This window comes from Myxocyprinus asiaticus, chromosome 43 (genome assembly GCF_019703515.2).
Source record: "Myxocyprinus asiaticus isolate MX2 ecotype Aquarium Trade chromosome 43, UBuf_Myxa_2, whole genome shotgun sequence".
NCBI classification, from domain to species: domain Eukaryota; kingdom Metazoa; phylum Chordata; class Actinopteri; order Cypriniformes; family Catostomidae; genus Myxocyprinus; species Myxocyprinus asiaticus.
The window spans coordinates 23,260,697-23,286,054 of record NC_059386.1 but is presented as its reverse complement, the minus strand read 5'-3'; the positions used below and the strand labels follow the sequence as shown (position 1 = coordinate 23,286,054).

At 38.0% G+C, this 25,358-nt stretch overlaps 1 protein-coding gene across 1 annotated transcript; it reads right to left on the bottom strand.

Annotated features, from left to right (window-relative positions):
* On the bottom strand, positions 1 to 19,835 carry LOC127433919 (hypoxia up-regulated protein 1-like). Its single transcript, XM_051686271.1, has 24 exons — positions 19,541 to 19,835; positions 17,992 to 18,064; positions 17,803 to 17,896; positions 17,511 to 17,589; positions 17,020 to 17,174; positions 16,853 to 16,929; positions 16,585 to 16,766; positions 15,576 to 15,691; positions 15,278 to 15,464; positions 11,685 to 11,819; positions 11,498 to 11,580; positions 11,156 to 11,288; positions 10,872 to 11,059; positions 10,546 to 10,684; positions 10,380 to 10,437; positions 8,498 to 8,574; positions 8,241 to 8,390; positions 5,546 to 5,736; positions 5,325 to 5,412; positions 3,135 to 3,391; positions 1,856 to 1,940; positions 1,394 to 1,646; positions 1,050 to 1,148; positions 1 to 902 (listed from the first exon to the last, which is right to left on the bottom strand). The coding sequence occupies exons 2-24, from the start codon at positions 18,056 to 18,058 to the stop codon at positions 853 to 855; spliced, it is 2,943 nt and encodes a 980-aa protein (XP_051542231.1). The 5' UTR covers positions 18,059 to 18,064; positions 19,541 to 19,835; the 3' UTR covers positions 1 to 852.
* Between the last annotated feature and the right edge of the window lie 5,523 nt (positions 19,836 to 25,358).

Genomic DNA, 25,358 nt, shown 5'->3' with positions numbered 1-25,358 from the left:
GAACTTAAAAAAAAAAAAAGATACTTTTATTAACAATTTAGAAACAATCTTCTCCCTTTTCTCTCCACACAGTGAAAACATGTACATAACGAACCAGTGACAAGGTCATGGCAGAAACGCCCTTAATTCATGTGTGAAATTCCTTTTAGTTGTCAGTGCAGTAGACTAATGTCCATAAATACAGATGAAGTTTTAAGTAGAAGTAAGAGTCTGAAGATATTCACAGGTATGAAAACAGCATTTTTGGGAACAAGCTCAGGAAGAGAAGGGAACTGGCACTAAAATGGTAAAGCTGATGAGCCACGCAATTCAGCAGGTATTTCACCTTTCCTCCAAATCACATGTCACCAATATACATTTCTAGACACAAAAGGCAAAGCAAAAGGTGTGTTCTGAGTCATAGAGGAAATAACAAAAGCCTAACCTTGTACTAAAAACACATTTCCAGATGATCCACATAAACGACTTTGCAAATTCTTTAACGTTTAAAAAGGACACAAGTTTGCTTTGGTCAAGCATGCCATTTTTGTTTCAGATAGTGACTCAGACAAACGGGACATTTTTTGAAAGTGAGAAGATCATTAATTCATCATTGTTTAAGAAACTAAACTAAATGTGAACAAAAAGAACACACAGGCTTAAGTTGGGTTTGGTATTTTTGTTTTGGCTCAGGGTCACTGAAGAAACAGAACAGATGGGAAGAGGTACCACTGAAATATACACCTTCAGTCTTTATCAAGCTGTTCCAATTTCACCATGTTTTGATGAGAGGGGGAAAAAACTAAATTAGATTTTGAACCAATTAACAGAGTCAATAAATACAACAAAAAAATCCTTTAAGTGTTCCAGTTGTTATAATTCATCCCCTATATGGTTTTCCGATTTACTGCTCTTTGTTGATTCTGCAAATAAGAATAAAAAACATTTACATTCATACTCCAAAGGGTATATACAGTATATCATTTGTAAAGTGCTATAAATATATTGCATGCACATTTTAGGTCATAGTGCTAGTGTTGTGTAGCATATAAAATGGATAGTTTCCACACCTGTATCATCCGTATTTTCTGCTGGATTTAATTCAAGAATGGGTTCATCCACTTTTTCTTCAGCAGTCAGAGGCTCCTCCACTGGCTTCACCTCTTCAGCTAAAAGTCATTTCATTTATTTAATTTACTATACATTGATAGAAAGACTAACCTAAACTAAGAGATCTAGATATTTTACATAATATATAATCTAAACTCATTGAAAAATATTTGAAAACGAGCATTATCCATTGACAATGCTGCCAGTATATCAATCTAAATGCACTTCCAGGATATTTTTCTGACTTTAGGCTGGCAATAGAAAGGTATTAAAATCACAGAGGGAAAAATGGTCATTGTCTCACCTTCTTCACTTATGGGAGGGATAACTTTCTCTGCATCTTCTGTGGTGTTCGTTTTGCCGTTCTCTGCTGAGGTGGAGTTCTTGTCTTTAGGCTTAGGTTTAGGCTTGGGTTTAGCAAACTTTGCTTTGTTTAGCAGGTAGTTGACCTCCCTGTCTAAGAGGGAAAGTTTAGCTTCAATGTCTTTTGAGAGCAGGACAGGCTTCTCTGTTGGGGACAATTTCTGCTGTTGAGCTACTGTATCATTCTTCCAAGTCTGCAAAGTAAAAAAGCAAAAAAAAAAAGAGCAAAGGTTTAGCTCAAATGACAAAAATCACTGAGGAATTCACTGAAGGTCAAGGGCAGGGTTTCGAAATTAACACCCACCAAATGCAGGTATATCATGCACAGTGGCGGGTACTTTTGCTCATCTATAAGTTTAGGAGACATCAGTACAGTAATAAAAAAAAATAAGTCATTACACACCATTGTCTCATTAATGACGTTCTCTAGCGTCTTCAGTTCCACCTCTGTGAAAATCTGGTCATCTTCTGGAATCAGTCTTGCACTCCTGTGAACCACAGCCCATGTAAGTTACAAGGTGGCTCTCTTATTTAGGTTTCATCTGTTGTCTCTTTATAAGATAGACACACAGAAGATTTGACAGGAAATTATTGTGGAAAGAGGAGGAAATTGGGACATGTTGCAGGCTGGACTCAATCCTGCACCATCCACATGAGCACCAGGGCTCAAAATGTCTGAAAAAAGTGTGTTTTAACTGCATCCATTTTGGGGAATGTTACTTTTTAAAAGTTAAAGGAATAGTTCACCCAAACATGAGAATTCTCTCATAATTTACTCATCCACATGCCATCCCAGATGTGTATGACTTTCTTTCTTCTGCAGAACAGAAATTTAGATTTTTAGAAGAATATCTCAGCTCTGTAGGTCCATACAATTCAAGTGAATGGGTGTCAGTTTTGAAGCTCCAAAAAGCACATACGTAAAGCAGCAAAAAATAAATAAAAAATAAAAATAAAGTATTCTTTCACATAAGACTCCATTGGTTAAATCTACATCGTAGGTGTGGGTGAGAAACGGATCAATATTTAAGTCCATTTTTCCTAGACATTTTTCCTGCCCAGTAGGGGGCGTATGCACGAAGAATGTGAACTGTGAATGTGAACACAAAAGAAGAAGAAAAATGTGAAAGTTAAAGTGGAGATTGACCGAGCAGGGAGGAGAATTTCTAGTAAAAATTACTAAATTATTGATCTGTTTCTCACCCACACCTGTAAAATCACTTCTGAAGACATGGATTTAACCACAGGAGTCGTATGGATTACTTTTATGCTGACCTATGTGATTTTTGGAGCTTCAAAATTTTGGTACCCATTCACTTGCATTGTATTAAACAAAAATCTTCATTTGTGTTCTGCAGAAGAAAGTAAGTCATACACATCTGGGATGGCATAAGGGTGAGTAAATTATGAGAATTTTTCATTTTGGGTGAAATATTCCTTTGAGTCAAATTATTCTGCTTCTCATAATAAAAAGCATTTTTTAAAAGTATTACTACTTATTATGTTACATTGTTAATTTTTATGGAAAATACAGAATATGCAACAGGCATTACTTGTAAAAAAGCATTTTTTTCTTTTTTGAATCAGACCATCCTCACAGATTAATGCCATTAACCATGTTTTTGATGTTTCAATTAAAGCAATCCTCAATTTATGCAACTCTCTTATGAGCTCTAACTCACATAAGGAAGATGGTGGAGTGGTTGAGCATGCTGTTTAGAGCTGCCAGTCTATCAGGCCATTTTTTCCTCTCCTCCACTCTGAAGAACATGGCTTTGCAAAGCTTTTTCAGTTCAGACAGCTTTTCCTTCAGCTCCTTTGTGCCAGCAGCGTAGCCCTCCTCATCCATCCAGTTAGACGCCTCATTCAGCTTCCCTGAGATCTGTTCTTTCTCCTCCTCAGTCACTACAGCCTGGTACTCATCCTGATACAGCTTATCCTAGATGATCAGAGAAAAAAAAAAAAAATAGCTATGTGTGCTTGCAAGGCAGCAAAAGAATAGTGTTTAAAGGTGATGTGTGTATTTAATTTAAAGTGGGTGAACAACTAAGTAAACCATTTGAAGGTTGATTCCCCCAAACAGTGTAAACACTTGCTATGTGGTGCTTTCAAAACATTACTACATTTGCTTGAGCATTTAGACTGGCCGACACAGCTGCACCAATGGCGCGAGTTTGGGGCGGGACTATGCGTTTGTCCGACCAATAGAAGGCAAGAGAAATGTTCTGGATCCCTGTTTGATTATTTCTGCAGTTCTATTTGGTGTTGCTAGTGGCACAGGAATCACACACTTCAGCTTAAAGTCTTAGGTAAAATGATAGTTAGAAACGTTGAGTACTTTATTGGGAACACCTGCACCTACTTATTCATGTGATTATCTAATCAGTCAATCAGGTGGCAGGAGTGCAATGCATAAAATCATACAGATACGGGTCAGGTGCTTCAATTAATGTTCACATCAACCATCAGAATGGGAAAATAAATCAGTTATTTCGAACATGGCATAATTGTTGGTGCCAGACGGGCTGGTTTAAGTATTTCTGTAACTGCTGATCTCCTGGGATTTTCATGCACAACAGTCTATAGAGCAGAGGTGCCCAAACCTTTTCCTACAAAGGGCCAAAAATCAAACTTGATGGAGGGCTGTGGGCCAAAAGAGAACATTCCGGGGGCCTAGGTAGCTCATTGGTAAAGATGCTGGCTACCACGCCTGGAGTTCACTAGTTCGAATCCCAGGGCGTGCTGAGTGACTCCAGCCAGGTCTCCTAAGCAACCAAATTGGCCCGGTTGCTAGGGAGGGTAGAGTCACATGGGGTAACTTCCTCGTGATCGCTATAACGTAGTTCGTTCTCGGTGGGGTGCGTGGTGAGTTGAGCATGGTTGCCGCGGTGGATGGCGTGAAGCAACACCATGGCAACGCGCTCAACAAGCCACATGATAAGATGCGCGGGTTGATGATCTCAGATGCTGAGGCGACCACAAGGACTTAAAAGCACATTGGGAATTGGGCATTCCAAATTGGGAGAAAAAAAAATAAAATAAATAAAAACAAAAAAAGAGAACATTGCATTATAACAAACTCAGGGCCTGAAATTCATTTCTGAAAATGATTGGTGGATTGAAGTGGATATTATTTTGTTAATATTATTAACTACATTGTAGCATTTGGTATTTTTAGCTTGGGAGCACGACACCCAACTGATGTAGAGTGTGAGAAGCGGAGTGCCCGTCTGTGCTCGTTTATGGCGTGAGCTTCTGCCACTGACTCGGCAACATCTGCACAACAGACGTCACAAAACAAACAATGTTCAGCGAAAATTCAAAAGAAGAACGTGATGGATATATTAATTTGGAACTACGTCAAATTTCAGGGGAATTTTTTTGCCCAGAGTCCCCATTAATTTCCGACCCTGGATGGAACTAGAGATGGAGATGAGACGTAACAGGTGTTTACACGTCTCTCTTCACCATGCAGCTGGTACATTACGCAAAGCATTTTTGCAGTTTCTGCCAAATGTGCTGCATTATGAATAATGAGGGAGCACCAAGATATGAAAGGCGCACGTGCTTGCAATGTTAATTATTTTTATTTATTAATCAATGTATCAATGTTTATTAATTATAAACAGGAACAATATAGTTTTAGTTGCGTCGCTCGGTTACTGGGACGTGGTATAAGCCATTTGCATGTCGAATTCCCAGATTTAGAAAGGTTTATACATCTGTAACATCTTAAGTTCAGTAACTATGTGACAAAGTGCTCCTCACTGCGTGCGCTTACACTTCTGACAGCTGCAGCTGTAATTCTCACACCATAGGATCTGTGAGTCACCGGCCGAACATTGGAAATGTAAGTGAGAGCTTTATTGTACCTGAGTCTCAAAGATGAAAGCCTCCAGGCTGTTCAGGGTCTTTTCTCTCTCGTGTTTCTCCAGATCGCGGTCAGTCAGGTCTTGCAGTCTGATATGAGGGAGGAAAACGTACAAGTTATTCTTTAGACATATGTCAAGAAAATCTTCAGTTACTACACCCTGTCCCATTTTCTTCTCTTTTACTCTCAGTTAATTAATTCTTAGAAGTGAGAAACACTTACTTCTTTTTGGACACTTCCATATCGTCTGTGCTTGGATCGAGAACATCATTAACCTCAAGCTCTACTGTGATGTCTTCTGATATTTTGCTCTTTTTGTGTGTTTTGGCTATCTTGTCGGCCTCTTTCTCTTCTGCCTTCTCTCCGTTCGATTTCTCTTCAGGTTTTTCTGCCTTCTCTGCTTCCTTCTCTTCCTGTGATGGAGGTGAGAACAGTATTTTAGTTCAGTTACATTTATTTTGGCATTCCTGTAGCTCAAATGAATGATGTTAGCAACGGATAGATTCTCAGGATACGTACATACTGAAAAAACGTGGTCACTGTGAGTTGCTTTGGATAAAAACATCTGTCAGGTTCATATATCAAATGAAATAAATTAAAATGTTGTGGCATTAGAGAGGTACATGTATTGGTGATAAATTATCAGTATATTGTATATGTAATATACATTTTACAATAATAGTAAAGTCATCACAACTATGCAATAACATAAATGGAACTATGGGAATTATGTTGTGACTAAACAAAATCCAAAATAAATCAAAACTGTGTTATATTTTAGCATCTTCAAAGTAGTCACCCTTTGCCTAGATTTTGCAGAAATGTACTCTTGGCATTTTCTCAACCAACTTCTTGAGGTATCACCCTGGGATGCTTTTTAAACAGTATTGAAGGAGTTCCCATCTATATGCTGGGCACTTATTGGCTGCTTTTCTTTATTATTTGGTCCAAGTCATCAATTACCAAACCTTTTTTTTTTTATAAAATGTTAGTTTTATAATGAAATAAATTAATATGGTGGCACAATTATATTTTTGTCTACTAAACTAATTTCAAACATTTAAACATACGCCTTCAGATCAAAAGATTTTTAAGATCATGAGAAACATTTCAGTCAAGTGTTTCAAAACTTTTGACCGGTAGTGTCACACGCACACGTTAGTTCCGATCCTCGAATCTGATTGTACGTCCTACGAGTACTGATGGTCTCACACCATCAGCACTCGGACGCTTCACTGTGTTTCTAAACTAAAGTGTAAGAACAGTGCGGATGTGTCTCTTTACATTTAATTTTGAGACATTACATATTTTAGCCATCAGGTGGCGGCAAAAGACCATTTTTGTGTGTAATATGAGCCAGCTGGTGACATGAAGTGAGTCAGCATCACTCAATGCTTATATTCAACAGCACTACATGATCGCTTGTATTACTACTACACTACTAAATATAGGAAATAGCTTTAAACGGCTTTAAACTAACAACTTCAACATTAAGGCTCATCACAGCTGAGAGACACAACAGACTGATCTTCAGCTTTCTGAAGATAATGTCATTTTGGTGAAATTCATCCTATTTTATCAGTGGAAAAATAGCCACCCAAGCAGGGGTATTCCTCCCTATTTCGCAGTAGCTGGTGCGCAAGAGTCTCACTATAGAAACCTCAATCTCCTCCGCCATTTTGTCCTCTCCAATGTGGAAACTCCAGTAAGAGGCAAGTAATTGGCCTTGAGGTTGTGTAATTAATCAGTCTGTTGTCTCTCCCAGGTGCCAGACAGGCTGGTTTGAATATTTCTGTAACTTCTGATCTCCTGGGATTTTCACACACACAACAGTCTCTAGAATTTACTCTAAAAGTTGCCAAAAACAAAAAATATCCAGTGAGCAGCAGTTCTGGAAATGCCTTGTTGATGAGAGAGGTCAACAGAGAATGGCCAGACCGGTTCAAACTGACAAAGTCCACAATAAATCAAATAACCACTCTACAATTGTGGTGAGAAGAATAGTATCTCAAAATGCTATTCTGAGATGCGGGTTAGTGCTGTTTTGGCAGTACGAGGGGGACCTACACAATATTAAGCAGGTGGTTTTAATGTTGTGGCTGATCGGTGTGTGTGTGTGTATATGTATATAATTTATAAATAACAATTATTTGTATTATATATAATTTTGTATTTTATAATATATATACACACACACACACACACACACAGTTATATATAAAAATTATATAACGTTTTTATATACATTATACAAATTATAAAACTTTATATTATAAAATTAAAGTCATTTATATTTTATAAAACATATTTATCATATATATGATAAAAAAGTCAAATTTTTTGACCATTTAATTTCAATGACTTTTCCATGAGAACTGAATAGAGGTTTTTAAGAAAATCATTTTAATTCAGACCGATTTGTAAATGAATCATTTAGACTGGTATGTGAACTGTTTCAACTAATTAATCAAATAGAAAATAAATCACTGGGAAATCAGACATCAATATGACTTGAGCAAATTTTACTCTACACAAGATCAAGATGTAGTGTTCTATGACTTTTCCATGACTTTTGAAATTTCATTAATTTCCAAGACTTCTCCAGGCTTGGAAAACACCATTATAAAATTCATTGATATTTCCAGGTCTCCCATTGCTTTAGTATTTATTTCATCTGAATTTGGCATTTAGAGAATGTTTCCACAAAAGTTGAACTATTACAGCCCAAGTAAATGTGGTCAGGTGTTTCTACAGGTGTTTGGTATTGAATGTTACATTATGTATAATAAAACAGAAGTCAAAAGACTCCCCAGAGAATAACACTGTACAAGGAGAAAATCTGAGCCATTATAAAATCCTAGAGGTTTCATAATCATCCTGTGTCTCTCCAGCAACTTGAGTAACTAAATCCTCTCACCTGAGTTTCCACTTTCTCCTCTTTGTCGGCTTTCTGCTCCTCCGCCTGAGGCTCTTCCTGCTTTCCCTCCTCCGTCTCAGGTTTCTCCTGTGCAATCTCTTCCTGTTTCTCTCCCTGTTCCTGATCTTTCCCAGTCACTTCCTCTTCATCCTGAACCATTACAAAATAGTGTTTAACCAAATGACAAGTTCCCATCCAAGCAAAAAGTATTTAAATCTGTCCGTTTTCATGGCAAGTGCATCAGTAAGCAGGTTTACCGCAACTGGTTCTGTCATATTTTGGCTGGGTTCTGAGCTACCACCCCCAAACAGGCTGGAAATGGTGTTACCAAGCTCTGTGGTTCAACAAAATATTTGAATGAGTTCAAGTGCACATAGGTATCAATTTCCATTGCAAAAATCCACTTTATATTAGTCATCTTTAAAGGAACAATATGTAACATTGACATCAAGCATTTAAAATGGGTACTGCAGTCCAAATTCAAAATATTGGAGAGAGTTGTCTCCCCCGCCCCCTCCTCCCCAGACCCGAAGCTCAAGCGGGTTGCCAGGTTGAGGACACGCAACAGGAACAAGCAAACTGACAAATGGCAAGCGACGAGCCTTACACTGCAAGTTGATCAGCTAATGTATACGTTTGCAATGTTTTTATTATTTGCAAATTATAAACCAGCTCATGTGGATTTTATATAACTATGTCAATGTTAGCTAGATGTATTGCTGGCTTCCATGGCTGCAGCGCGCTGTGTTTGCCTGCTAACTTGTTTCAAATCTGGCAACCCGGGGTGTCGAAATACTACTGGGAAGCGGGCAGTGGGCGGGATCACACAGGCTAAAACACAAACAGAAATTCTGGCCCAGAATGGACATTTCAAAGTAGAATATGGCTGTAGCATTGTTTTCAGGGAAGCCAGTATTTCAACTTAGCATGTTTCCTAAATCTCTGATAAAATATTGATCATTTTATGCTTTAGTACAGTAAATATACTACATATTGCACCTTTAACTACTATGTACTTAAGCATGTAATATAATGTACTTATGTAAATATGTGTTGTTGCATTATACTTGCATTTAAAGTACCTGCATTTAATTACGTCTGTAGTTACACTGTTAACCTTACCCTACCACAACCATTTTATATTATTGTTAAACAACAATATAAAAACGGTGCATTCACCCCCCTAAAGCGGCAGGTGCTTTGGGAGAGGTGATTGCTGCTTTTGGAAAAGGTCATGAAGCATCAGTGTATTACTCCCTGCTAAATCAGTGTCTGGGGGATGGAGCCTTGACTTCTCTCAAGAGAGTATGGGAAAAAGATTTGAATTTGGTATTGGAGGATGGAGTGTGGACTAAGATTCTGAAAAATTTCAAGTCTGTATCTAGAGATGCAATGGTTCGCCTTATGCAATTTAAGATTTTACATAGATTTTATTGGACCCCCCTCTAGATTACATAGGCTTGGTCTTAAAGACACACCCACCTGCTGGCAATGCCAGTCAGAAGTTGGAGACACTACCCATGTCTTTTGGGGGTGTGTTAAGATCCAGGAGTTTTGGTTGAGGGTTCAGAGTTATTTGTGTGACGTTTTGAACATTCAGGTTTTGCTTTGTCCCAGGCTCTGTATTTTGGGTGATGGGGCGGTCATGAATTTAAGGGATAAGCACATTAAAAACTGGGTTCTGACCAGTCTCATGATCGGCAGGCAAATCATTTTAAGGGTTGGAAGTCAAGTGGAGCACCCTATTTTTTGGAGTGGTGTGTGTGGAAATGGGGAGGGTAGCTGCATTTGAGGAAGCAGTAAGTAGAAGGCTAGGGTTTAGGGACTTATTTGTTAAAAAATGGGGCAAATATTTAGTTTTTTGGGGGGACTCTCGGGGAGGGGATGTGGAGAGTGTAGTTTAGTTTAATCATGTATGCTTATTATTATTTATTTTTTTGGATTGTGGGTGTGCGTTATGTGGGACCACAGGGGTGTTCGTTAGGGGTCAGGGTGGGATTGCATTAGTGGGGTTTAAATGTAAAATGTTGATTCTTTATATATGTGTTGAGTTTTTCCACTGTCATGTGCATATGAATCAATAAAAATGTTAATTACAAAAAATAAAAACATTCACAATGTTGCATTCACAAATCTTACTTGTGAGTGTAGACTCTTCCTCTTTCTCCTCCACAACAGTCTCAAACACTGACTCCACCTGAAAAGTTAAGAATTCAAGCCTTCAGGCCTATTAAGAATTTACGAAATACTAACACAATGGAAAAGCTTACTCGATAACCTCATGTGAACCCATTAGAGCACTAACCCGATCTAGAATTAGCACTCCACTCTCATCCATGTTGAAATGGGCCTTGATGCCTTTCGATTCAGCATCTGAATGTTTCTTAAAGCTGCTGCCCACTCCAGACAGTTTCACTGTTTTAAGATTTTGAGAGCCAAAAACTCTGAGAAATAGAAAGAGAGAGAGCTGAAAACAAAAGCTTGAAAGACCCTTTTTTCTACTCAGTTTTACAACAGTAAGTTTGTATCTTGACAGACTGAGACAGAACTTTCTAGGTATTTCTGGGAAACATACACAAATATAATCCCAAATGTTTGAGAAGAGTGAACAAAACTTGGCAGTTCACTTACTTCAGGTCCTGTTCACTGAGGAAACTAAGGTCTCCATAGTTGATGTAGAAGACAAAGTCATCCGTGTAGCGATTAAACGTGATGACTTTCCTCTGGGGATATGGGGCCATTCTCTGGAACAAAATACGCTTGTTGTGCTTTATCGTCTTTGCACCATCCTCTTCCTCGGCCTCACGACTGAATTCAACCTGAGACACAGAAAGCATTTCTGAGACATGAAACATCTGATTGGTTTTGGAGTTAGCCGAGAGAACAGGCCGGACTCATTGTCTTCACTCCCTTACCTGAATGGGAAACACAGCAGCGTCTCTGACCAGGAAAGGTTTGACTTTGAAGGCTTTGCTGAGCGCAGCAGCCTGATAGACGGCGCCCATTGCTGCAGCCTCATCTGCATTGATGTTCTTACTCAGTTCCTCTCTGGAGACAAAAGAACATCGAATGAGATCTTTAGGCAAGCTGCAGTATATAAAACGGTTTAAACCTCAAAGCATCTACTAATAATTGTGATAGTCATCATCGTTGAAATCAAAGGCAAGTTTGTTAGATTTGGTCTATTGTATCTTGCTTATTTTATATGAACCAAACCTCAACTACTAGTTCATATCTATTACAAGACAGAAACCTACTTTCCCACAGCTTTTAAAATGACATCCTGCACTTTAGGCACTCTGGTTGATCCGCCAAACAAAATAACCTGTTCAATCTCATCCTGTTGGAATATAAAGTTATTTTATAATTACTTTTAAATCAGAGATATGCAGAAAAGAGTCAGTGCTAATGTTTAAGACTAATATCATCTATATTGCCAGTCACCAGGGTCATCTCAGCAGCAGCTAAAGCTTCGTTGACAGGTCCTGGTACTCTGTCAAACAGATCCTCACAAAGGGCCTCAAACTCAGAGCGAGTAACTTTTGCCTTGAAGTCTATATCATCCATAAGACCTTCAATCTGAAGAGAGAAAAGAAAAGATTTAGATTAAGATATGACTAAACCATCCTTTCACCCAGATGTTGACTAAACAGACAATAATCAAATGATATGTAAAAGTATTCTAGTACACAAAAGCACTGTAGAAGTAGTCTGACCAAGTCTAACATACTAGCTTTGTTTGTCTAACAAACCATTCTCATATACTGTTTAAAGGAATAGTTCCCAAAAATGAAAATTCTCTCATCACTTACACGTGTATGCCTTTCTTCTGCAGAACACAAAGTGAGATTTTTAGTAGAATATTTCAGCTCTGTAGGTCCTCACAATGCAAGTGAATGGTGACCAACATTTTGGAAGCTCCAAAAAGCAAAGGCAGCATAAATCCATAAGACTCAAGTGGTTTAATCAATGTCTTCTGAAGTGATCCAATCAGTCTTGGGTAAGAACAGACCAAAATATAACTCTTTCACTACAAATCTCCTACAAGTCTCCTTGGCGATCATGACTTCAAGCTCAATTACACTTCCTACCACCAACTAGTGCATGTGTCAAGCACTAGGAAGTTTAATTGAGCTACATGTTGGTCAGTTCTCATCCTAAACCGTTTGGATCGCTTCAGAAGACATGGATTAAACCAATGGAGTCTTATGTATTGCTTTTATGTTGCCTTTGTGCTTTTTGGAGCTTCAAAGTTTTGGTCAACATTCACTTGCAAAGTTTGGACCAACAGAGCTGAAAAAAAAAAAAAAAAAAAAAAAAGGAGGGTCAAGTGTTTGGTATCGTTGTAAAGAATTTTATTTTTAATGATATAGATTATTTGGCATTATACACTGATCAGCTACAACATTAAAACCACTGACAGGTGAAGTGAATAACATTTATTATCTCGTTACAATGGCACCTGTCAAGGGGTGGGATATATTAGGCAGCAAGTGAACAGTCAGTTCTTGAATTTCATGTGTTGGAAGCAGGAAAAATGGGCAAGCGTAAGGATCTGAGCGACTTTGACAAGAGCCAAATTGTGATGGCTAGACGACTGGGCCAGAGCATCTCCAAAACAGCAGGTCTTGTGGGGTGTTTCTGGTATGCAGTGGTTAGTACCTACCAAAAGTGGTCCAAGGAAGGACAACCGGTGAACCGGCGACAGGGTCATGGGCACCCAAGTCTCATTGATGCGAGTGGGGAGCGAAGGCAAGCCTGGTCCAATCCCACAGAAGAGCTACTGTAGCACAAATTGCTGAAAAACGTAATGCTGGTCATGATAGAAAGGTGTCAGAACACACAGTGCATCGCAGCTTGCTTACACCATGCTGACCCCTGTCTACCACCGAGAGCGCCTACAATGGCCACGTGAGCTTCAGAACTGGACCATGGAGCAATGGAAGAAGGTGGCCTGGTCTGATGAATCACGTTTTCTTTTAGATCATGTGGACGGCCATGTGCGTCGTTTACCTGGGGAAGTGATGGCAGCAGGATGCACCATGGGAGGAGGTCAGGCCGGCGGAGACAGTGTGATGCTCTGGGCAATGTTCTGCTGGGAAACCTTGGGTCCTGGCATTCATGTGGATGTTACACATATTCCCTGATGGCAGTGGCCTCTTTCAGCAGGATAATGAGCCCTGCCACACTGCAAAATTTGTTCAGGAATGGTTTGAGGAACATGACAGAGTTTAAGGTGTTGACTTGGCCTAAAATTTCCTCAGATCTCAATCCGACTGAGCATCTATGGGACGTGCTGGACCAACAAATCGAACCATGGAGGCCCCACCTCACAACTTACAGGACTTCAAGTATCTGCTGCTAACGTCTTGGTGCCAGATACCACAGGACACCTTCAGAGGTCTTGTGATGTCCATGTCTCGACGGGTCAGAGCTGTTTTGGCGGCACGAGGGGGAGCTACACGATATTAGGCAGGTGGTTTTAATGTTGTGGCTGATCGGTGTATATCTCTGGGTGTAAACAAGGTGGCTCTGAAAAACTGTTTTTTTTTTTTTTTTTTCACAATCATGTCAACTATATCTGAGAAAAATATTGTGTTGATATGACAAAGCAATCAAAAGTTATAGCATTACAAAAATCATTTATCATCGTGCCCAAAAACATCTCCAAACAAATACAACAAAATAATTACACATGCAAACACAACAATGACTAAAGGTATGCATAGCATCCAGACTTGACTTTAGTAATGCAATTTCTCAAAATTAGTGCCTTTTGAATAGTCTGCATCGAGTTTGTGTCATTTACATGGCACCATCTCCTGGTGGCCATATGTAACATTGTGCTTTGTGTGAATTTTCATGATCTATGCATCCGATTACCTTTTGTGTGGGCTTGTTTGAAAGATAATCACCTCCTCTAAGTAATGATATGTGGCATTTTAATTCTGTTAATTTGTCATGAAGTTATAAGCAAAAATGCCACATATAAGCAACACCAACATAGTTAAAGACATACTTAGCTATTACTCGTTATTTTTGTCTGAGTAAAACAAATAGGCTGGTTGCATTCTACTCCTTGAGAGCTTTCCAACAACATATGACACATGGCTATTTGATCAGTTTGATGTTTTTACTGATTGCAAAAATATGTACAGTGCAATTTTTGTTTATCAAAAAGCACTTGATACATTTTGGTCATAATGCCTGCATGCATTGTAGAATACAGCTCCTAAGCTTTCAAATGATACCCATTTTGTGTTGGTCAAGACTGTAGTTATTAATATTTTGATGATATTTTATTTTCTCGTGGACCCATCTGAGGCCACCCAAAGTAGGTAACAGTTCAGCAAATGTGATTTGCACTGAATAAAACTAAATTTTTATTCCATTAAATACAATGGGGTCCAAAAGTCTGAGACAACTAGTGAAAATGCTTCCATTTTACATTCTTTTCTAATGAAATAATTTGTATTACACATGACAGAATCTGCAAACAATTTTAAGTGAACAGTTTTGAGTGAAACGTTTAATTGAAACTCATGAATTTTAGTAGAATTTTCGTTTGGCTCCCTTTTAATGACAGCATGCGCTTAAGCTATCTTGTGTGCTTCAATGAAAGCAAGGAAATCTGACCTTGTGTAAAGAGTTTACATGGTCACATTTGCTTACATTTGAATAGTGACCCAGATATAATGCAGAACATTAAACATTTCTTCATTTAACAATATTGCTTTTCTTTGTTGTGATATCTAAATCTAAATTTTCAAAATCGTACTATTTTTGGGTAATTTGTTTTTTTTTTTTTTTTTTTTTTACAGGTTTATGTGAAAATACCAGATTTTAAATGTGGCTTCAGACTTAAGAACCCCACTGTATGTATTTAAGATGAGCTATTGTGCTATAGTTACTCTGGAAACTGGATAACCAGCATTTGGTAAAAGTTAGCACATATGTCCATGTCACAAATTTGCTTACATATTTATCCGTTACAAATTTGCTAACATTTAAATATTGACTTTGAAGATTTTCACTACCTGTGCCGTGTGTTCAGCATTGGCACTCAGCACAGTCTTTAGTCTCTGAGCCTCTTTAAGCAGTTTGGCCATGGCACGCAAGTTCTCCCTCACATCCTTCTTGGATTTCTTCTGTTCGTTAAAGAGGTGGGCAAGATGATCTCTGAGCCTTAGCTCCATCTCAAAGCCGCCTAGCGTTCTATCAAACCTGAATGGGAAAACAAACATTCAGATGTATTAAGATGTAAATGTGCATGTTTTAAATTAACCAGCCAAATTAGCAATCAACATGCATGATAAAAACATGATCATGACTAACCCAACTCCACGGATTTGAAGCTGTGGTTGAGTGCCAGATTCTTTGCTCTTCACTGTCTGATATGTGACAATAGTAGCTGTTGTGCTGCCTGATCCCATATCATAAAACATAACATTCTACAAAAAAACAAAACAAACAACAACAAAAAAAGAATAGTTAAGATCAAAATGTAGTACAATTCCACATACATTTCAATATTTGGGTAATTGACATGAAATACTTTTGGAAAGATGACATGTTCTGTGCTGTGACATGCAATACTCCCAAAATATCTCTGTCTAATAAGTGTCTAAAATCCTCTGCAAACAAATAAACATGATAACTGTATATAAGAACTAATTACACATGCAAATACAACAATGATTAAAGGTATGCTCTCTCTCTCCGAAGCATGCAGTCATGAGTAACGAGAATTCATTCAGTTCCATTACATGTCATTTGAGCCATCACTGAGTCTGTGTCATGTACTTGGCACCATTAGAGTGAACGATCCTCTCTGCCCATATTTGGATGACTTTTTTATTTTTATGAAGTTATAAGTGAAAACGTGGCTTATAAGCAACACGTGTTCACATGTAACATGTCAAAGACATACACTTAACTATTACTCGCTATATTTTTATCTGCTAGTAAGAAAACTAAAAAACATAGTCTGGTTGTATTCTATACTTTGAGAGCTTTCCAGCAAAATATGACATGGCTATTTGATCAGTTGGATGTTTTTATTGATTAAAATAATGTGTACATGCAAAATTATTACATTTTATTATCAAATTATCTAATATTTTGATAATTATTTTTTTCCTCAGTGGGGCCAATCCAAGCTTAAAAGATTAAAATAAATAACCCTATGGACATGCGTCAACTTCCCATTTATCAGTTTATAAGTTATTATGTGATGGATGAAGGTGACTACAAATTTGCTTTCCCCAATTTCTGACATTTCTTAAACGATGCAATTAAAATCTTTTTTAAAGTTTCAGCAGTTAGTACATTATCTCAGTAGTACCTGAGCAGTTGAGTTGATGTCTTTCCTCCTGAAGACACCATAGTTCAAAGCCACTGCAGTATTATCATTGATAAGTTGAAGGACCTTCAGACCAGCTATTTGCGCAGCCTGCAAGACTGCCCTGCGTTCTGCCTGATTAAAATAGGCAGGCACTGTGATTACTGCATCTTTTATGGGCTGCTCTGTGAGGAGAAAAACACAGAATTGCAATCAGAATGTGCAAAAACTAAGGTAGTAGCTCTGTTTGAAGTACATCTAATAATCAAACCTGCAAAGTCTTGAGCCAGACCACGAGAGTAGTTCAAAACCATTCCCAAAAGTTCCTCAGGAGTATACTGGATCTCCCTGGATGTACAAAGACATTATTAAACTTTCTTGCTACTAGAAAACTCTAGCATATATAGCAAATGCACCTGCACATGCTCCATTACTTACTCTGAGAGTTTGAAATGCACCGTTCCTCTTTTGTCATCTCTCTGCAGCTGGTGCTCAGGAAAGTGCTTCTGATACTGTGCCACCTGTGGGTTGTCCGCAGTCTTTCCCAAAATGCTCTGGAGGAATCTGTAAACCACTCTGGGGTTCTTGACAGCCTGTAATGAATAGAATTGATTGGAGTTGGAGACAAAGAAACTGTAAAGATGTATTTATGACCACTTGATATGAGCTTGATACAAGGCAGAGAAGGCTAAATATTCAGATTTTTATTTTATTTTTTTGGTTGCTTAAATCCAAGGTTAAATAATAATAATTACAATAGGGGGAAAAACTAAACTTATGTAATGATGTTTACGATTCATTTTTAATAAAAACAAACTGATTCTTGTCTTTTAATTTTTAAATTATGGATTTAATTTAGCATTTTGAATTTTAAATTATGAATTGATTTTTTACATCAATTCTTTAAATTATGGTGTAAAAAGACTTACTACTGCTAAAGCACTGTCTCCAAAAAGCCTCTCGTTTTCCTTTAAACTCACGGCAACTGGAGTTTTCCGCCGGGACTCCCTGTGGTAAAAAGCAGCTAAATGTAACACTGTAGTAAAATTATAAAATTCAATCTGAAACTACAATTTTTCTATTGCAAGACTTAAGCATTGCATTGTATTATGGAATAGGACCATGATTCTAAAATACCATGACATCATCATGCAACATCATTCAAAGGACAAATAAGCCTTGGCTGATTAATGAAATTCAATATTCTGTTTGAAGACTGACTTGTTTAATACAATCTCCATTGGCACCCCAGGTTTAACTATAGCGATTTTTATCCATTCACTGCCCAAGTCCACAGACATCACAGCAACTGATGCTGCAAAACAAAAATGAAATGGGATACGTTTCTAGAATTTGCAAAAGAATTCCAACCAGTAAAAAGGTAAAATTATCAATGTTTCCCAACCTTACCTGTCTGAGAAGGAAGGAGTGCTAATGTTAGGCATAAAATTGCCCAAAGTGACAGCTTTTCCCTCATTGTGACCTGCAGAGAAGACACATAAAGACTGATTTAAAGATGCACTCAGTCATGTTTTATTTATTTCATCTTTGACTTAAACTGACACCTAGCGGCAGTAGCGGTTCTAGCTTGTATGGCGCCTTGGGCACCCGCTTCAACACGCCCCTGAAGTTGTTGAACGGGGCGGGGTTGGGGTGGATGCAAAGTTTTTTGTCCGGGGGGGGGGGGGTTGGGGGGGATGTGGTCTGCCCCCCACAAGATGCCGTCCTGGGCAACTGCCCATGTCGCTCATGCCTAAATCCGCCACTGCCTAGCGGTGTGGATCATCATTAAAGTTTGTAATAGTTTTCAGGTATCGATGCCACTGTAGAAATTCACTAGTCACAGTCAGCCATTATTCATTTAATCCAAGAGTGAAAGTGTCCTATAACAGAGCATTACTGAGATTAAGCAATTGGTATCTGGCTGGTCATGTGATCATAACATGGCAGCCCTCATAAGGAGACCCTCTCCATGTAGAATAAAACAGCTTTTATAAGGTCACTGATACGACTACAGTCTATGTCTCATGTGAGTGCTCATGATTTTTTACATACGTTTCAAAATTACTATTAATTTCTTTAAGAGTAAAACATTTCTAATGAGGATAAAATTACTGAGTGCACCTTTAACACCAAGCAGGTCAGGTCACCATACAACAGGCCACAAAAAAAGCAAGGGAATCAACTAAAGTGTACAAGTTCCTTCAAATCATGACTATTATGTCTCTTTTCAGACTACTACGAAGATTGACCATTATTGCATGACCATCAAGATTTGAAAGATTTCAAGTGCCATATATGGATCTGTAGGTGGAGACAGACTGTTGGCATCACAGGTGTGAAACATGGAAAGACAGGCTTGGCATGCATTAGTAGAACAGGCCTTTACATCCTATTGACTCGATCTGTCCCTCAAGTCTGAGACAAAGCCTGAGAGCACGTGGATGTAAATACAATAGTGAAGAGCTATGCTGAAGGATAAAGGGACTATCTGGCCCAAGTGCATTCAGAGTCCATTGACAAGGGACAAGTTACTTAAGTAGATATCTTTTCTTTGGACTCATGGTTACATTTAAAGTTCTCCCTTGACTGAGTTTATTTTCACAGCTGATTCACATGTAGTCAATATGCAAGTGTGGAAACTTCGAGCTGCACAGTCTTTATGACGTATGCTGGACTGTGGCTGTCTTCCTGATGGTGCTTTGAGCATCGTGGCTATGCCAAACTGTCAATTTCACTAGTTGATATTGCAATGAAACAATAACTTTTTTTTCTTAAATGGTTGAAACAGGGGAAAACTAGCTGGTTGATTTATGTATACATAATAGATACAGGCTAAAAATTCTGATCACATCCTGCATGTCTGAACATATGCAACCAAGCCTTTTTCATATAAACACACACATGCAATAAACTCTCACATCCCCCAACAAGGAAAGTGAAGCGTAATGGCTCTTACCTTCTGCCAGATCAAGTTTTATGCTGGTTCTAGTTGACTGATAAACCCCTCCTGACACCTGAGCGGTAATATTTAAGAAGCGCCTTTGCTTCCCTAATTATGAACCAAAACTTTGTATTTCTTTACTGATCGTGTCAATCAGATTTCTAAAAAGTTGACAACAAGATCGCATTAAGCAGCAGCAATGCTATGTGAGCACACCGCCTCGCTTGCTTGATTTTGCTCTTGCAAACACCGGCTTGTTCTAACACATTGGGCCCGGAACGCGGCGTGATCTCATTGGATCCACACAGCTAGCAGCACGGCGAGTGAAGCGCTGATTGCGATGCTAGTAAATCCCGCCCCTTTACTCTGAATGGAGAACGCTGATTGGTCCACGTGCCAACAAGTGTGCGCGACTGGTCAGTCGTGGAAGTAAGTACGGATCGGATTGGTCCACGTTAAATAGGGGAACTGAACGGCTGTGCGACTATTTGTAGTTTTTAATACCTCGTTGTTGTAGGCCAATGTTTAGAGAAGTGATAGGAAATCCGATTGATTTCCGCGTGCCGGTTCTTTCGAACGGTTCGTTTTACTGGACAGGTACAATGACTCAATAAATAAATAAATAAATAATTGTTAATGCCAAAACATCTCACATAAGAAATAAAAAAAATAAAAAAAATAAAATAAAAAGAGCCTTCAAATTTCAGGGATTTTTTGTGCTCAAAATAGATTTTACATAGTAATCGTAATCCACAAAAATAAATAAATAAAAAATATAAATAGTGGCATCATACATAAAAATGTACATTTATGTATTAAAAACTTCCCAAGAATAATTTATAAATTAAGACTGAATCTGAGAGTTCGTATTAATTTAGAATTTTTAAATTAAATTAATTTTTAAAGTTAAAGTGTGGATTCATATGCACCAGGATCAGTCAGTCTGATTTAAAAATTGGTCGGAGCAGTTCGTTGCAAAGAAGTATTAGCAAAGACAGACACCACTGGTTCTAGGATCATATTACTCCGGCTCATTTCAAGTAGGTCCAGGTGTATTTAGCTTTCCCGTATCGGATCTCGCCCGTTCGACCACCTTGCCTTTCAATACTGTCTGTGTCTCGTTTCGAAGGCTGCGTGCTAGGACGCGTCCTTTGAAGGCTGCAGTATACCGAGTGTCCTCCTTCTAGCAAGCCTCGTTTAAACGAGACGGTCTTCGTAGGACAAACGGAAACAACGTAACATGATTGCTATGACAGCACGCCACTCTTTAACAAGTGCCAGAGCTTTGAGTGACAAGGGAACAAAGTCCCTCTGGAAGGGAATGCATGAGGTACATTTTAGGAGAGTTATAATGATGTAAAGAGAAAAGAAAATAGATTTTACAGGTGTACTTTTAGTCTAATACTTTATTTTAATTATATATTAATATAATTAAATATATCATATACTCTGCACCCATCTACTGCGGTACTTCAACTTGGGAATTAACATTACTTGCGTTTGAACATCATATTTACGGGCAAATTGGCGTAATTTTTTTTAGACATTTCCGTTGAAGCAAAGAATTGTGGGTTGTGAGTGCCCACGAAGGATGCACCTCATGCATCCTCCGAATTCCTGTGAAAGAAGGTCGCATTCAAAGTGTCCTACTCGCTTTTCTGAAACCAGACAGCCTCGATGACGTATGCAGCCGACAAATGCAAATTCCAGAGGACGCAGCCTTCCAAGCGACCTCCAGAGGACGCAGCCACCGTTATGACTGAGAACGAATACGAACATGTTCGACACATGCACACTACGACTGCTTTGTGATACCCTTTTGGTACAATCAGCGAACAAGGGTTGTTGCGTGTCAAGAAAATCTAGTAGAAAGTCCGCTCACACTGTGCTGATAACGAAATTTGCGTCACGCATACTGTGCATCGGAAGGACAGAGAGGGGAAAAGTGTTTGCGAATGTAACGCTTCATAATAAGACCAAAAGTTAACATTACAACTTTTGCAGCAAGGTACTTTGACATGAGCATTTGTTGACCAATGAGAATTTTTGAGAGGCGGGTCCAGTTGTGCTTTTTTGAAATCCAATATGCAATTTTCACGCTTGATTTCAAATTGACACGACTGACGACTCTTTCCACAGCCTCCAAACCCAGCTTATGTATTCATATTCGTCAAATGCTTTGACGAGCTTTAGCTATTGTGTAGGAGCCCTGTAGACTCGAGAAGCTAAACTGTTTCTGATTCAGACCGATTTGGAATCCCCGCCGCCATTTTGGAAGTCCGTTCCACTTCGTTCAGTGAGCAAGGGAAGTTTCTGCTGACAGACCCTCAACCCCTCAATTTTGACCGAGGGAGCGAGCCCACTCTGATGTATGTTTCAGGCAGCTCCATATCCCACAATGCAACTCGATTGTGTCATGACAGCAGATTGCACTTTATAAACCCCACCACCACACAACTCTAATGTATGATGGAAGTGAAGTTAGGCCAGTTAAGCAGTTTAGAAAAGTTATATTGAGATTTAACAGCATAATACTTGTAGCTACCTTAAACTGTTTAACATACAGTTATAGTCTATGTGTTCATTGTTATGTTAACATTTTCGTTTGTGTAAATCTTGATGAATCCTTTTTAATGATTCGTTCTAATGAAAAAAAAAATTAACAAATGAAATTTATACATAAGCCTCTGAAATCAATCTCGAAAACATGGTTTTCTCAGGTGCAAAAATCACTAAATAATTCCACAAATTGACATCAGCCTTCAACATGCTCCAAATGATCAAGGGTTTAGGGTGTTCCGACTAATCAGTGGGGAGATAGGATTCTTTTCAGTCATGGTTCTAACTGATCTGGAGATGTGGAGATATGCTTCAATAAATGTCCTGGGGAAATGATCACTTCTAGAGCTGATGGAGATGGTCACTGGCTGATGGTGGTGCTGAAAATTGAAGGTCTATTTTTTATATGAACTAATATTCATGGCAATAATGTTGTCCAAAACAAAAAATTAGTGGAAGATATAGCTAATATGATCTCAGAGCTTAAAGTGTTGTACCTCTCTGATAATGTCTGATATAATATCTGATAATGGGGGGGGGGACTGGAACATGGTTCCAGATGAGTGGGAAGATAGATGGTCTCCCAGGTTAAGCAAGGGGTGGTGTAATGATATTTTTGATGGTTTGAGGACAGAAAACAGTTTAACTGATGTTTGGAGAAGTTTAAATCCTGGGGTCAAATGTTTCTCCTGGTTTAAGCCTAATGGGGAAAGTAAATCTAGAATAGATTATTGGTTGGTTAGTGATAACGTTTTAAAATATGCTTCACAATCTAAAATCACTAAGGCGCCCTTAACGGATCATTGCTTTATAGATCTTGTTTTAGAACCCACATTTAAGGAAACTAGAAATAAAGGTTATTGGAAGTTCAATGCCAGTCTATTACAAAATGAAGAATACTGCAATAAGATCAAGGAATAAATAAGGGATATTGAGAAAAATGAATCTTTTGAATGCAATGTGGGTAAATGGGAATTTATTACATTCAAAATAAACTTAATAGGAAGGAACTTAACAGGAAACAAAGAGAATATGAAAGTAATTTATTTTGGGAAATAATCCAATGCTGTAGTAAACTGGATTTAAATAGTCATGAAAAAATAGGGCGATGGAGCTTCAAGGCAAGTTAGATTGTCTTAATCTTGAAAGAGTGCAGGGTGCCTTTATAAGATCTTGTGCCAAATGGATTGAGGAAGGTGAAAAGAATTTCTCATATTTTAGTAATTTAGAAAAAAGTAGACAGCAAAGAAACTCTATTATAAGTATAACGATCCAAGGGGTGGAATGCAAAGATTTCAGAAGGATAGAAAAATACGTTTTTTTTGTTTTTTGTTTTTTATTCTAACTTATACTCTTCAGACTTTTCCTTAGAAGAGTCTGATCTCTTTTTTGCTAAAATCCAAAACATTATTCCACATACTGAGGACTCCTTTAAAATTTTATGTGATTCAGATCTTAGGATTGAAGAATTGGATTCAGTTGTCTTGAAGATGGCTTTAAACAAATCTCCAGGGACGGATGGGCTCACTAACAATTTTTATCAATTTTTTTGGGAGGCTCTAAGAAATGTATTATTCAAAGCCCTAAAGGAGTGTATAGAGGAGAAAGAGTTGATGGCAAGTATGAAACAAGGCGTAATTACCCTGATCCCTAAATCTGGTAAAGATAAATTATTCATAGACAATCTGAGGCCAATCACTGTGCTTAATATTTCGACCATAATTAGTGAGACACGATCAGGCTTTTTGAAAAGGAGGTCAATTCACAATAACATAAGACTGGTCTTAGATTTACTTGATTAAAATGATGTGGTTCAAGGGAGTGGGTTTCTTATCTTTTTAGATTTTTATAAAGCGTTTGATTCCGTTAAACACCCATTTATTTTGAAAACCTTGCATCACTTTGGTTTTGGAGAAAGATTTATAAATATAATAGGAATGCTATATAATGGAATTAACAGCTCTGGGACATGGCAATTGTCCAAGATTTGTGGTTAAGAGGGGCATTCGTCAATAATTGATCATATGAACCTGTGGAATAACATAGATAAATGTAAGTCAATACTAAATAGGTGGTTGCAGATATCTCACAATTTTTGGAAGGGTTTTATTATCCAAAATGGATAGTCTGTCCAAACTCATTTGCCCAGCCTTCTCCTTACCTATATCAGCAAGAATGATTAAATCAATAAATATTATAAATTATAATTTTATATGGAGAAACAGATGACAGTACATAAGGAAGAATGACATGATTACAAAATATGAAGATGGGGGGGAGGGGGTGAATGCGATTGATTTTGACATAATGAATGGTGTATTGAAATTGAAATGGTTAAAATCTTTCACTCAAAATAGCCGTTCTTTTTGGTTTATAGTCCCCAGTGCAATTTTTCACAAATTGGGAGGAATAGACTTTCTTCTACGTTGTGACTTGGACTGTACCTCTTTACCGGTTAAACTCTCAGCCTTCCATCAGTAAGTGCTTCATTATTGGAAACTCTTATACAAGTGTAACTTTACTCATAACACTCCAGTCTGGAATAATAGATATATAAGGTTTGGTAGAAAGTCCATGTATTTAGAGGAATGAGAAGTTTTGTGAGAAATTCCAAATTCAATGTACGGTTAACAGTTATAATAGAATGATTAGAGCCATACCATTCGCAATAATTGTGTATTTTGTGAAACAGGTATCAGAAATTTAGATTGTGTTTTTTCATTGTGAATTGGTGCAAACTTTTTGGAGAGATGTGCGGAGCTGGTTACAGTCCAGGGAGATTGAACTTCCACCACTGACAGTGAAGATAATCAAGTTTGTTTTTTTCTTTGAAAATAAGGAATTAGACTTTGTTCTTAATATGTTGCTGTCACTTGGAAAGTTTTTCATACATAAATGCAGATGCTGTAATAAGCCCAGTTTTAACCATTGGGAGAATTAGGTTAAAATCTTGAGTAAATCATTGAAACTTGTTAAAGACAAGAAAGCCCTTAAGCTGGTTTCACTTTTGGATAAGTATAAGCTAATTTGAGAAAGCCCTACCTTTGTGTGTGTGTGTGTGTGTGTGTGTGTGTGTGCGCGTGTGTGTATAGGGTTGGGGAGTAACGAATTACATGTAACGGGATTACGTATTTAAAATACAAAATATAAGTAACTGTATTCCACTACAGTTACAATTTAAATCATTGGTAATTGGAGTACAGTTACATTCAAAATGTATTTTGATACTGAAGAGATTACTTTGCATTTTATTGTCATTTGTTTCATTTGATAT